At 47.5% G+C, this 12,967-nt stretch overlaps 2 protein-coding genes across 2 annotated transcripts; one reads left to right on the top strand and one right to left on the bottom strand.

Moving 5' to 3' along the window:
* Window positions 1-1,059: 1,059 nt before the first annotated feature.
* top3a (DNA topoisomerase III alpha) lies at window positions 1,060-8,072 on the bottom strand. Its single transcript, XM_023822050.2, has 19 exons — window positions 7,483-8,072; window positions 7,230-7,289; window positions 7,041-7,114; window positions 6,863-6,938; window positions 6,672-6,780; window positions 6,390-6,533; window positions 5,915-6,085; window positions 5,684-5,787; window positions 5,119-5,193; window positions 4,947-5,029; window positions 4,565-4,772; window positions 4,290-4,475; window positions 3,978-4,107; window positions 3,764-3,877; window positions 3,244-3,409; window positions 2,809-2,955; window positions 2,569-2,691; window positions 1,791-2,455; window positions 1,060-1,598 (listed from the first exon to the last, which is right to left on the bottom strand). Exons 1-19 carry the CDS (start codon window positions 7,669-7,671, stop codon window positions 1,441-1,443), a joined length of 2,982 nt encoding a protein of 993 aa, XP_023677818.2. The 5' UTR covers window positions 7,672-8,072; the 3' UTR covers window positions 1,060-1,440.
* An 86-nt stretch (window positions 8,073-8,158) lies between these two features.
* On the top strand, window positions 8,159-12,821 carry smcr8a (Smith-Magenis syndrome chromosome region, candidate 8a). Its single transcript, XM_023821714.2, has 2 exons — window positions 8,159-11,024; window positions 11,155-12,821. The coding sequence occupies exons 1-2, from the start codon at window positions 8,752-8,754 to the stop codon at window positions 11,609-11,611; spliced, it is 2,730 nt and encodes a 909-aa protein (XP_023677482.1). The 5' UTR covers window positions 8,159-8,751; the 3' UTR covers window positions 11,612-12,821.
* The last annotated feature ends 146 nt before the right edge of the window (window positions 12,822-12,967 follow it).

Genomic DNA, 12,967 nt, shown 5'->3' on the forward strand with positions numbered 1-12,967 from the left:
CCATCTCTGAAGGTTTGGAAATACTCACGTGACCAGAAAAATATTTGGTTCAACTTTCTAACCCTTCCTTCCTATTGGGTGTTTTTATTTTGTGAATATCTGTATTCATGGTATGAGTGCTAAGTTTGGGAGAAGCTGGTTAAAAAAAAATGGAGAAAGGCTAATAACTTTACAAAGGCTGAGTCAGCGATTTGAAGAGCTAAGCTTTTAATCAACCTGAAAATGGTGCAGCGTTATAAATGGCAAGATCACTCCGAGTGAACTGCTGAATGCACTGCGGACGTCCTTGTTACGTCCTTACAGTACAGCAAAAGCTTTTTGCTGTCTCATTCTTGGCATCATAAATCAGACTGGCCTTGATTTTACATTATACTGCTTCCCATATGTGTCACCGTACCCAATATATATGACTGGCAACTGAGACATTTTCATCATAAATGCCTAACGGGGCTGGATGTTGTTGGGGGGCAACAGGTCTTACCAGGTTGTTCTCAGTCTCTTGTTCGACCTGCTGTTGGTCCTGTGACTCTGCAGGCCACGTGACTCACGGTCCAGGTTGGAGTGTGGTCTTCAAGATGATTACTGGTCATCACACCATTATCACCGACAGGTGACATGTGAGGCAAGAGGGGGGCTACAACATGTACACTCACATAGTATCGAATGATCATTTCTTTTACAAAATGCTAGCAAAAACCTTAAGGCCACTTTACAGTCCTGCTACAGCTGCAGGGGACTTAACGTGTTGAGCTTCTCCATCTACTGGTGAGGAAATGTTTTACAGGGCAGTCATGCTTCAGCCGTTTCTGTCATCCTGTAAACATTCACTGCATGTAGTCTTTGGGAAAAACAAGCCGTGTAGAAGCTCCAGCTTATTCAGTAAAATTCTCTGTATGTTGACAGTCTCGTCTCCATGTGTCGGTGGTCTCCTGGCCTATCAGAAGCACACACCACAGACTGGGGGGGGGGGGGGCTTTTCCTATTCCAGTGCATCAATCACTATTAAATCACCTTATTTTCAGATCAAGTTCAAAAGACGAAAACATTACAAAGCCTGAGTACTGATTAATAAATTTTAATATTTTTTATCTTTAAAATGTACAATATATATATACACAACTATAGTTACAGGTCTCTGCAGACCAGTTTTGAACAGTCAGACTTTCCTCACCCTTCAATGAGTCTGCTGGATGTTCCCTTGCAGCTTGGGGGACACAGAATAAAGATTTACTGCTGATCGGTTTCACTGCAAGCCCCCTTCTCCTGTTGGACAATGTGAGGCACTGCTCTCTGGTTCCACACTGCTTACACACTGCAAGCAGGATTTGTTACTGCACAGTCCACATCTTTGCTCCCTGCCAGCTCCCAGCACCCCTGAAGCAAACTATCAACTGATCAACAACTCTGAACCCACCCCTGTCTCGTGGGACTCCCACTGCTCTAGCGATTCTGCGGGCAGGTGGCTCTTGTGTGGCCGGGCTGATGACACACCCCGCAAGTCCTGGGCTTCTTCCCAGGGGGGCCCTTGGAGGGGGCAACCCCATTTGTCTTCCCTCTCTTTGCTACTGCTGCGCCTCTTCCCCCAAACGTGCCTGTTGCTGAAATATAACGAGACACACACAATAATGTAAATAAAGAGAATAATTCTCAGTCAGCCAGAGCCTCGAAGTGACATGATGGACGACTTCTTGGTTATTCTGCTTAAGCACCTTGAGGTATGAGTTTAAAGCCTATCCTGGGCCTCGAGCCAACAATCTTCACCACAAGCCTGGTGTAAGAGCAGAGTTTACCTGGAGCCTCGTCGGCCCATTGGAAGAAGCCGCACTGCCTATCGCGCGGTTTGCTGCAAGTGTGGAAAGCCCGGCCCTTGTTGGGCCCATCCTTGGCTACGGTCCGCATGGTCGCCGGCTCGTTGCAGTTGCACATGGTGGTGTCGCCGCCACCGCCCCTTCCGAAGCTCGTCGAAGCCCTCGGCGGCTGGGCTTTGGGCTGGGGGGGCCCTCCCCCTCCCCGGCCACGGCCCGTCGACCCACCCGCGTCCTCTGGCTGGTCCCCCCACAGGAAGAAGCCGCAGGCCCCTGCAGCGCACTTGTAGAAGGTCCGTCCCTGATTGGGGCCCTCCTTGCGCACTGTGAAGGGGATGGCCTCCTGGCCGCAGTTGCACGTTGGGCCCGAGTCAGTGCTGCCAGCGGTGGGGGGCGTGGTGGCAGGGAGGGGCTGGGGGCGGGCTCTTGGTGGATTGGGCTGCACTCGCGGTACTTGGCCGGTCGACTGCAGAGTCACATCTCCTCCTCCTCCTCCTCCTCCTCCTCCTCCTCCTCCTCCACTTCCACCTCCATGCAAGTACTTCAGGTTCAGGACCTCCCGGAGCACCTCGTCGCAACCGCCAACGCAGCCCACAAATTCTAGCGGCATCGCCGGGGGCAGGCTCCCCCTCTTGAACTTAAATTTCAGCCTGCATTCAGCAGAGAACAGACGACAAAATGTGACCACCCGAGCGCAACTACTGCAACCGATTTGTGCCCATTGACGTGGCGACGATGGTGCAGGCCCGGGGGGGTTGCTCACATGTGAACAGGATGCGGGCGGCAGGTGGGACAGACGCTGTCGTCTCGGCTGACCTCCAGCACTGTGTCGGGGAACCACACAGCCGACTTGCAGCTGGGGTAGCCCATGCAGCTCAGATACTTCCTGCGAAGGGTACGAACATGAGGACATAAGATCACAGGGATCTGAGATCAGGGCTCCTCTTAGGATTCTATCAAGTGACAAGCCTGGGGAGGGGGGGACGGTTTAAAGGAGCCGCACCCGATACCGTCTCTCCTCGTCTTGAGGACCATGTCACGGCTGCACTGGGGGCACTTTCGCACTGGCAGGGGCATCTCCATGTCCTGCCTCTCCTGCTCCGTGAACTCCTGCGCCTCCCCCAGGTAAGCAGACAAGGCTTCGTCCAGCCTGTGGGGAGACAGCAACATCATTCCTGGGCTCCACAGTCCTGCATTTAACAGCTATAGGTGTCTAAGCTATAACATATATATATATATAAACACCCACATAGCGCAGCTGATGCCCTTTCATTCTCTTTCTGAAAAGCACATGCACTGAACGGTCAGCAGGTGGCGCCATTAACCAAAGCCACTTCTGTAAGGTGCGCAGGACATGATGGTGATGAACAGTCGAATGGACGTCTGGACTGTGAGAGTCTGAGGGATCACAGTTCCAGTTCCCGTGTGGCTCACTCACTTCTTGGCCTTCCTCACAGACTCGACGAAGACGGCCTTGTACTTCTCCACGTGGTGCCGGAGCACCGCCACTTTGTCCTTGCGGCCCTCGGAGACCAGCTTCAGGTCGGCTTCCAGCTCGGCCCTCAAATCCGGCTTGGACAGCTCATAGCCCATGGAGTTGTACCCTGTCCATGGACGGTTGAGCGGGACCAGATTCAAGAAATACCCAAACCAGAATGCCACTGTAACAGCTGATAATCTGGAACCCATTGGCTGAATCGCAGATGGCCACTAACGACCACTAGGGGCCGCTAATTCACACTATATAATCATGGTCAAAAGTGGTTCTGGGGTCCCCCCAACCTAGCTGTCACTTGTCATCTTCCTTCCTATTCTGACAGGCTGATCAGATGGGGAGCCCGCTGTTGGCCGCTGGGCCCTAAAAAGCTTCTTAATTCGCTTATGTCCTGGTCCTCACTGTGATTCTTGGGAGGTACAGTAATGCACGTTTGACAGGATTTCACTGGAACGGTCCTCACCCTCCACGAGACCCATTCCAAGTTCCCCTGGCAGGAACCGTTGATCGGCTGTTAATCCCACATACAGGCGGCTCTTGATGGTCTCAATGTGCTCAGCATGGGTCGCATCAGTGCCTGGAAGACAGAGGTGGAAAAAAGTTGGGTTCGCATGTTGACTGGCGAAGAGACTGTGGCAAGATGCTGTGATGGATCAGTCGAGTGCCCATTGACCAACCGATGCCATGCTTCTCCATGAGGGCAATGAGGTCGGCTTCAGTAAGCAGCTGGGGGGGACTGGTCTGTCCATCCACCATCTCGATGGAAGTGGGCTGGAACTGAGATCCTTGCTCATACACCGGGATGACCTCAGGGGGAGACGACAAAACAGTGGGTTTGTGTTCAACGGTACGACAGCAGCACCCCTTGGATCACAGTATCTGAAACAGCTGGTCCCAACGAGCAGAGGAAAAGCTCACGTGGCCAGTGATGACATAAGACGCCGTCGACATGCAGCCCTAAATCTGCGAGAGTAAGCGCAGCGGATTACCTTGGCGTACCACTTCTCGTAGGGATAGACCTCCAAGTAGTTCCTGGCGATGATCATCAGCCCGTGGGCGGCGAACTTCTCCTGGGCGATTTCGATGTCAATGGTAGTTTCCTGCCCCTGTGCATCCTGAGAGCAGCAGGCCAGGAAGTGCCGCACGATAAACTCGTACAATCTCTGCTCGTTACCCTGTCCGCAGAAATCCGGTACAATAAAGGCACCATTTAGGAAATAAAGACCATGTTACGGAAAAAGTGAAATGAAAACGACGTGGTTACCTGCAGGCGATCCGTATACTTTGTGGGGTGAATGGGAGGGTGGGCTTGATCAGACTTATTTCCATTGCGGGGTGTGGGCCCACCCTGTTCCAGAATCCTCTGGGCAAATGGTCCCCAGTTACGGTCCTGGGTCTGCTGCTCAACCAACGGGGTCAAGTTCAAATTTCTGGGGAACATGTTGGTCTCTGTACGGGGGTAGCTGATGAACCTAAACAACCAGGATATATGACGCACATTTCACTGCAGAGGTCATGCACCGTTATTATAGATTTCACTGCTATTAGTGATGTCATGACAGAGTCAATTACAGTCATCATATCATGACAAAACCATTTAGAGAAACAGATCACAAACACCCACTCCCGCCAAGGCCACACCTTACCCTTGAGTGTACAGTTTCTCAGCTATCTTCATAGTCTCCTTGGCACTAATCTTCAGTTTACGCGACGCCAATTTCTCAAGTTCCTGCAAAAAAAGACACAAAAAAAAAACGCACTGCAGGTTTTGAATAAAACACAAAGCAAATACATTTCTGGCATTTATCCTGTACCCACCACAGTGTCAAGAGGCAAAGGTCGCCATTTCTTCTTCGGTTTACTTGTTATGCCAGTAACTGTAGCAGTGGGGTCCTGAAGACAGACACGAAAGAGATGTTCCTGTTACTGAATCAAAAATTCCTTGCACAGAGCTCCATCCATTCATGCATTTTCTGTAACTCCTTGTCCTATTCAGGATCAGAGGTGATCTGGACCCTACCCAAGAAGCTACGGGCACAAGGCAGGGAACAACCCACGATGGAGTGGCAACCGATCGCAGGGCAGTCACCCGCCACTCACTCAAACATGCACACCAACGGGCAATTTGTTAACTCCAATTAACCTCAGTATGTTTTAGGACTGTGGTGGCAAACCAGAGTAGCGGCGGAAACGTACAGACCACTGATTCTTAAAATGTATTAAATATTCTGCACAGTGCGCAGCAGACACGCAACGAAGTTTGTCATAAAAAGTTAACCTGCTAATCAAATGAGCATTACATCATGAAACTCTGGTAGGGAGCAGAAAGGTTGGTCCTGCTGAAAAGCAGTGGAACACAGAGGCATCAGAGGAACCAATGTACCTCCATGCAGATTTGATAGAGGACAAGGCAGGCTGTGTGGTTGAAGAGCCTATTCCGCTTCCAGCTGAATTCGACCTCCTCCTCTTCCTCCATCTTATGAGTCACTGCCAGAAATTAAGGACGAAAAAGCAGAGAGCTGTGACGTCAACATGTAAGTGTAACTCCAGGGGCAAAGCTTGTAGAGGAAACATGTTCTCTCAGTGCATCAGTCATAGGGAGCCAATCAACTACCTCTTATTTTGAAGAAATTCTCAGTAATGAAGGCCTGGATCGCTTTGAACCTCTCCACAACGAAACCCAGGGTAGGGAACTGGCAGCTCCCATAACTGATGAGCTGATTGGACAGAGCGGCTGGAAAGATCTTCTGCAGGCGGAGAGTCTGAAACCTGGTGAACGAGGCTCCTGGAACGGAACAGGACTAGATACATTCAGAACCGCAAGCATCTTCCAAGTGCTCGATTAGTTCTGCTCCTTTGTACAAATGTAAAAAATGGCCGCTGTATTATGTTAGTAGCTGTAGAAATCAACTGATCAATCTTCACATAGCTCTTTTCCTGTTCATTTTAGGAAACGAAAGAGTGCTAAAGGAAAAACAGTATACAGCAGGCATCCGTATGTACAGCCGCTGCCTCACTCCCAGAAATGCACTTAAAAGGGAGTCTTTTAGGAGCAGTTATTTCAGAAGCAACGGAAGGACTCGCCGTACCGATGCGCAGGTCGAGCTCCTGTCTGACATCCACTGCGTCGCTGATGTTGATATTGGGCTCGGTCAGAGTCTCGCAGGCCCTACTAATGGAGTTCGGGGTGATCTCAGAGAACCGAGCCCGCAACACCTGAACGTTCGGCTTGACTGGGAATGGAAACAAGACAAGTGTGAGGGGACGCGGCAGAAAGGTGGCAAGACTTTTCAGTCAGCAACTGGTGTGGCAGCAAAGAACATGGAGGTCAGTGTAATACCTTTCAGTAGGGAAGCTAACTGGACAGATACCTGCTTTACAGACATCGATGATCTCGAAGCCGATGTTTTCCCCTTCCCTATCGCAGTCTGTCCAGATGATAAGTGCTTGCACTTGACGAGCTTCTCTCTCCAATGTCCTCTAAGTTTAAAACAACAACAAAAAAGCTAGTCAAATATTCTCGACAGCTGCTATTCATTGAAAATGTGTTAAGTGCAGTCACCTTTACTCCAACAAAGTTCTCGGGGCAATACTTCTGCACCTCTGCATCAAACAGCAAAACTGGATTACAGCTGTGCCTATAACAGGGAAAAAAAAGTGACTAATGTAAGTATTTGGAGTCCGGTATGCTGACATGCAATAAAGAGTCTTCTGCTTGATTTTGTGGGGGATATGCTCACCAATTCTGGTAACATGCTTTGAACTCCAGTGCGAGCAGATGTCCCGAGACTGACGTCATTGAAACAGTCACATTCTAAGTTAATGGTGAAGAGAAAACAGTGACATGAGGAAATATGCAGAACCAAAAAATGAATGAAAAATTTCTAACCATATCAGCGTGATTTATATAATTGTGTGAAGGAGCTCACCTGTCCAAACAGATGATATTCATACTCATATATTTTGTTGTACACAGAATAACCTTCCCTCTGAGAAAAAAAAATAGCTGACGTCAGTGATTAATGACATCATCCATCCAATCATTCATTAATCCATCTTCCAACCACTTATCCAGTACAGAGTGGCTGTGAACCTGAAGCCTGTCCCAGGAACCATGGCATGGTACGCCTGGCACAAGACAGTCCATCGCAATACCAAAGCCAGAGCTATGGCAGCACTCACCCTCCTTGCTCTTCCGCCAGACATAATTTCTGCAATGCCTTTGGCTGCATCGTTCTTCTCCGCCACGCAAAGGACTTTTTTAATCTGTGCCCTGCGGATCATCTCGGTAGAGACAAATCTGACCAGCTTCACTTGAACCCGTAGTCTTTTTCCAAAGGGGAGCAACAACCTCGACACTTGGTAGATCATCCTATTTTTCCCGTGTCGTTAATTCAGACTGGGACGGAGACATGACCGCACTGAATGTCTCCTGCACCGGCATTACTGTGGACTAAAAACAGTTCTTAAATTTGGATTGAAGGACTAAATAGTAAGCCATGTCTGGTACCAGTCGTTGACAGCACAGCAGGACGCGAAATACCAGATAGATAACTATAGTAGAAAGTTCCGTACGGCTCTAAGATAACTAAATTATTGCACTGAATAAAAAACAGTAAGCTCTATGAACTAAAAACAACAATTGACTTTAGATACTACTGATAAGATTGTTCCAAATAATAAAAACTTCTCCAGCTAGCTAACTGATGACAAGTACATAAGGTATTACTATAGGCGACAGTTTACAAACTCGGCGCCATCGTCCGATTTCTGCCGTAAATCAGTGACAAACTACTGTCGTAAAAAAAATATGTCGTCCTGCATTTAAAAAAAAAAACTACAAGACCCAGCGGGCGGTTGTCGTTCGGCCACCGCTTCACAGAGATGCTGTCGGGTCTTTCATGCCGCATTTAATGTTTGTGTGGACGTGTGTTGGATATGCTTATGCTGCGAAACAAATCCAATTCATAACTTCCTTATCGAAAAGACAACAAAATCATCATATGGGCTGATTGGTGGGTTTATTTAATATGGCTGCGAAGTTACTGCTTGCTACGGTAGGAATACATTGGTACGGTATGTCATTTTTTATCCCTGTCAGCTAAGTTAGTTGTATCTGGACTGAAACAGGATTAGACATCTTAATCGAAGAGCCAACGATGACACTTTAACGTATTAGAGTAATTATTAGCTATTTTTCTGCTGGCTGTTTTCGCAGTATTTCATTTGCTAGAGAGCTAGCGCTGACTAATTAATAAATGTTACTGGATTCGTAGAAAAGCGGACGTCCCGTAAATCCTTTGAAATATGGACTACGTGTTATTCACTGATGTTGTATATTTTAGTATTTTTTCTATTATACGTATTAATTAAAAGAAATCACATAGCATGTACACATAAAATACAGAATACCGCATTTTTTCTACATGTCATTCCTAAAATATAGCGAATATGATTGGCTCACCTGACCTGGTGGCTTTTACTAAGGATGATGCTTTTGGCCAGACATACGTGGATCCGTGGTCAATTCCAGAGGAGTTCTCTGTGCCTCTGTATATGCACGATGGAAAAGCAAACCCGTGGTCAAAGGCAAATTGTGCAAAATTTTCAAAGGACTTCATTCTTATTTCAGAGTTTTCAGAACAGGTTGGTCCACAGCCACTGCTTACTATACCAGACGACCCCAAGGTTTTTGGCACATTTGACCTTAACTATTTTTCCCTGCGGATCATGTCAGTGGATTACCAAGCCTCTTTTGTGGGACATCTTCCAGGTTGTGGTTACCCAAAGATCAATTTTGTGGAGGATTCCAAAGTTGTCCTGGGGGATTCTAAAGAGGGTGCTTTTGCTTACGTCCATCATCTGACCCTGTATGACTTGGAGGCTCGTGGCTTTGTCAGGCCTTTCTGCATGGCTTATATTTCATCTGACGAGAGGAAGATCATGCAGCAGCTACAAGAATTGTCATCTGAGTTTTCCAAAGCCTCAGAGAGTCTGAAAGCAGGAAACCGTAAAGCTTTCGCTGACGAGTTGGAGAAGAAATTAAAGGACCTGGAATACACAAGAGCTGTGTTGCACAAGGAGGCAGAGAGACAGAAAATGAACGATGGCTGCTACTCCACTCAGGCGATCGAGAAAGCCAATGAGCTGGCCAACGTGGAGAAGTCTTTTTACGAACACAAGGACCTTTTGAAGCAGGTGACCTCATACCCAAACCGGAGAACGAGAAGCTTTGACTTCTTGCTTTCTGAATCAGACACCCCAGCTGACCTAACGGATGTAGACCACATGCTTGACGGGGTTAGTCCTGACCCTGGGGTGGAAAACAGAGGAGGTGAATGCAAACTCTCATACACCCCGCAGCTCATAAAGGCCAAACCCGCAAAGTGTTTCGATAAGCGATTAAAAACACTCGAAGAACTTTGCGATATGTACTTCTTCCATCAGACAATGGACCAGCTAAGACTTATTGAGGATACTTTCAGGGGAGACTTGTGCTATATATATAACAGACAAATCGACGAGTTCCTTCTGAAGAAACAGAAAACTTCGAACTTCCTCTTTGAGGAGAAAGATGACTGGCAGGAAGAGGAAGTGGCAAAGGAATTCTGTGGTGGGAATCGGATCTCTGACAACACACTACCTCCATCCATCTCTGATCTTTCATGCAAGCCACAGACCTTGGAAACATGTGTGTCCAGTGAAGAAAGTTTACTCATTAATAGGGAACCAGAGACTGGTGTGGAAGGACTTCTAGACACGGAGTCTAGCCTGTGTGACTTGACACAGGAGAACTCTGATGAGAGCACGTGTGCTGAAATAAAGGGGAGTTTAAGCAGTGCGGACAGTGGTGAAACAAACAAAGATCAGTTTGACGTTCAGACATGTGTAGTGGAATCCAAAAGCTTCACAAACCAGCAGCCGCCGTGTCTTGAAGTACAGAATTGCAGGACCAATGGTGAGAAACCTTTTGATGAGATTAGTCCAGTGGACTTTGTTGCTGCTCCAACCAGATCATCCCATCCTGGCAATGCCTCTCTAGAGGATGGCGTAGATGCAGTAAATAAAGCGATATTGTCTGCTCAGGATCCCGACCCAAATTATGGGAACATTCATGAAACTGAGCCCTTTGCTCATGAGGACGCATCCTGCTGCATGAGGCAGGAGGGTTTGCTGGATATCGATCCACTTCCCCACACAGCCTCAGAGAGCTGCGTGGAAGATGTTGTGAAGCAGGAGCCTCCATCATGCCTTCAGGGGGACCCTGGCAGGCCGATGAACTTCACCCCCAACGGGGGGACCCTCTTGGAAGGTCCCACCGCAGGCCTGTCGCTTGACCTGAATACGGACGAGGCGTCGAGGAGGAATGCGGACGATGCCTCGGACACCATTAGCTGCTTGAGCATCTCCACCAGTTCTGACAGAGCACCATCCCCGTTCCCGCACGGTGGCCCAGTCACCGTAAAGCAGAAACGGAAAGCTGGACTAGGTGCACTGAAGTTCATCAGGCAATACCCCTTTGCCCAGCAAGCCATATTCAGCCTTCTCAGTGGAAGGACACTGGTTGTCTTGGGCGTGGATGAAGCGACAGTGAGGAAGCTGGTGAATGCCTTAACTATTTTCGTGCCCAACCTTGGAAAATATGGTGAGCGGGTGCAACCCTGGCTAACTACTTCTTTCCAGCTTGCAGACCTACTCAACTGGAAGCTCATTGGCCTGCAAAGGTAAGATTATTATATTTGAATTATTCGCATATATACCCATGCACACTCTTTAGTGAGAGTTTGAAATCAGTAAGTAGTTGGTCATCCACATCTGGATCCCAGCATATGTCTCCTTGTCTGATCCTTGCAGGATATCATCGCCTACAGGTTCCAGCATGCTCCACTCTCTGAACCGCTACAGTCGCTACATCAGCGTCCTGGATGCAGACCACAAGACTCTGCGATGCCCACCGTACCGTGGGTCCTTGGTTGCCCGCCTGGCCGACCACCGGACTCAGATCAAGCGTGGGTGCACCTACTACACGCACGTGCAAAGCGTGCTCACAGAGCTGACATCCAAGGCGTTCCTCTACACCTTCTGCTATCACCTGCATCTGCCCATTAGTCCTGCCGAGGACCCAGACACTGTGGCGTTACGAAGAGCGGAATTCCTGCACCACCATTTTTGCTACAGCAAGGAGGACAGCAGGATAGTGCAGTTCCTGTCAGAGCTGATCAAAGACCGTTACCTTCACGGACCAGACAAGGAGGTCGGCCCACCTGTGTTTTGCTTTAACTATGTTTCCAGCCTGACATTCAGAATCTAAGTCCTCCATGTCAGGAAATAGGGTTGTAATCTCACTACCCTTGTGTGTCTAATTCCAAAGCAGGAGTCCAGTGAGCCAGTGAACAATAGCAATCTCTGTCTTACTTCCATGTTAACATATCTTTAGAAATGCTTGCAGTCTCACGGGATCTCACAGTCATGGATCGACTGGTCTTTGTCGCTTCTGCTGTTTTTGCAAGCAGTGTACCAAGAAGCTCCAATTCCAGAACAGAAGTCTGTTGGTTGAGAGGACCAGTTACTGTCTTGATGTCTTCAGCATGGTTTTAGTAGATTGTTATTGAGGGGCATTTAACTCAAAAACCCAGCACAAATACACTGTCCAACATACCTATACTTTCCTTGTCATGCACATGCTGTCTCAACAATGTTGAATGGGGAAAAAAAAAACATTGCAATACTTCATTGATTAAACATTTTTTGTGAGTTGAACTACATTCCATTGATCTTAGGTTGTAAATATCACCCTTATTAATTGTAAAATCCCAGCATTTCAGATGCAGTTTTAAACAATTTAATTTTGTTTTCAATGTTTAACAGTATATGTAGCTTGAGCTGGCAGTGAAGGATTGATGAGCATTTCCTTCACATTTGCCTGCAAAGCTTTCAGCTCCTTCACTTCCTTGTGAAAGCCACATGTTGACAGGAAATATGAAAGGCTTCTGAATGTGTTGTTTATTCTGAATGTCATTTTTAAATCGGCAACTACTCCGTCTGTCCACACCAAGTTATGTTTTTATCGGTCTGTTTTTGCAATAATCAGTCTAATAAAATGTGATTCATCTGAGCATACCTGGAACTTAAAGAGGATGAGCATCTTGCACTCTGCTCACTAAATATCTCTGTTGTCAAACTGTCTTGCTACCCAGGTAGGTTTTCCAGTGAAATATGTCTTGGCAATAAATTTCCAAGTATAATATGCTAGATGTTGCTAGGTTCTCTAAATTTACCACGTAAATGTATTATGTTCATTTTATGTGTCTGAATGACAGGCCTCCAAAAACCAGAAGGCCTCATTCAAAGGTCAGGCATCAAGCCTGTCTGTCACACTGGGAAATCTCTAAAACTTTTGATTTGACTGTGTTGAAAATCAGCATGTTAAAAACTGTGTGAAGAGATTTTTTTTATTGCTCTGCATGAGCTGTAAACCAAGGTTATCTCTGTAAATACTGCAATAAAATGATGAAAATCTACTTCAAAATTGACAGTAGTGACTTGAGTCCCCCCCTTGGACTCAAGAATTGATCCTTGATCAATGTACTCATGCATAAACTGATCTGTGAACTGAGCTGGGTGATTTGCACAGACCAGACCAGAGCATCTGCACAGGCAGCAGTCT

This window comes from Paramormyrops kingsleyae, chromosome 22 (assembly GCF_048594095.1).
Source record: "Paramormyrops kingsleyae isolate MSU_618 chromosome 22, PKINGS_0.4, whole genome shotgun sequence".
In the NCBI taxonomy this organism is placed as follows: domain Eukaryota; kingdom Metazoa; phylum Chordata; class Actinopteri; order Osteoglossiformes; family Mormyridae; genus Paramormyrops; species Paramormyrops kingsleyae.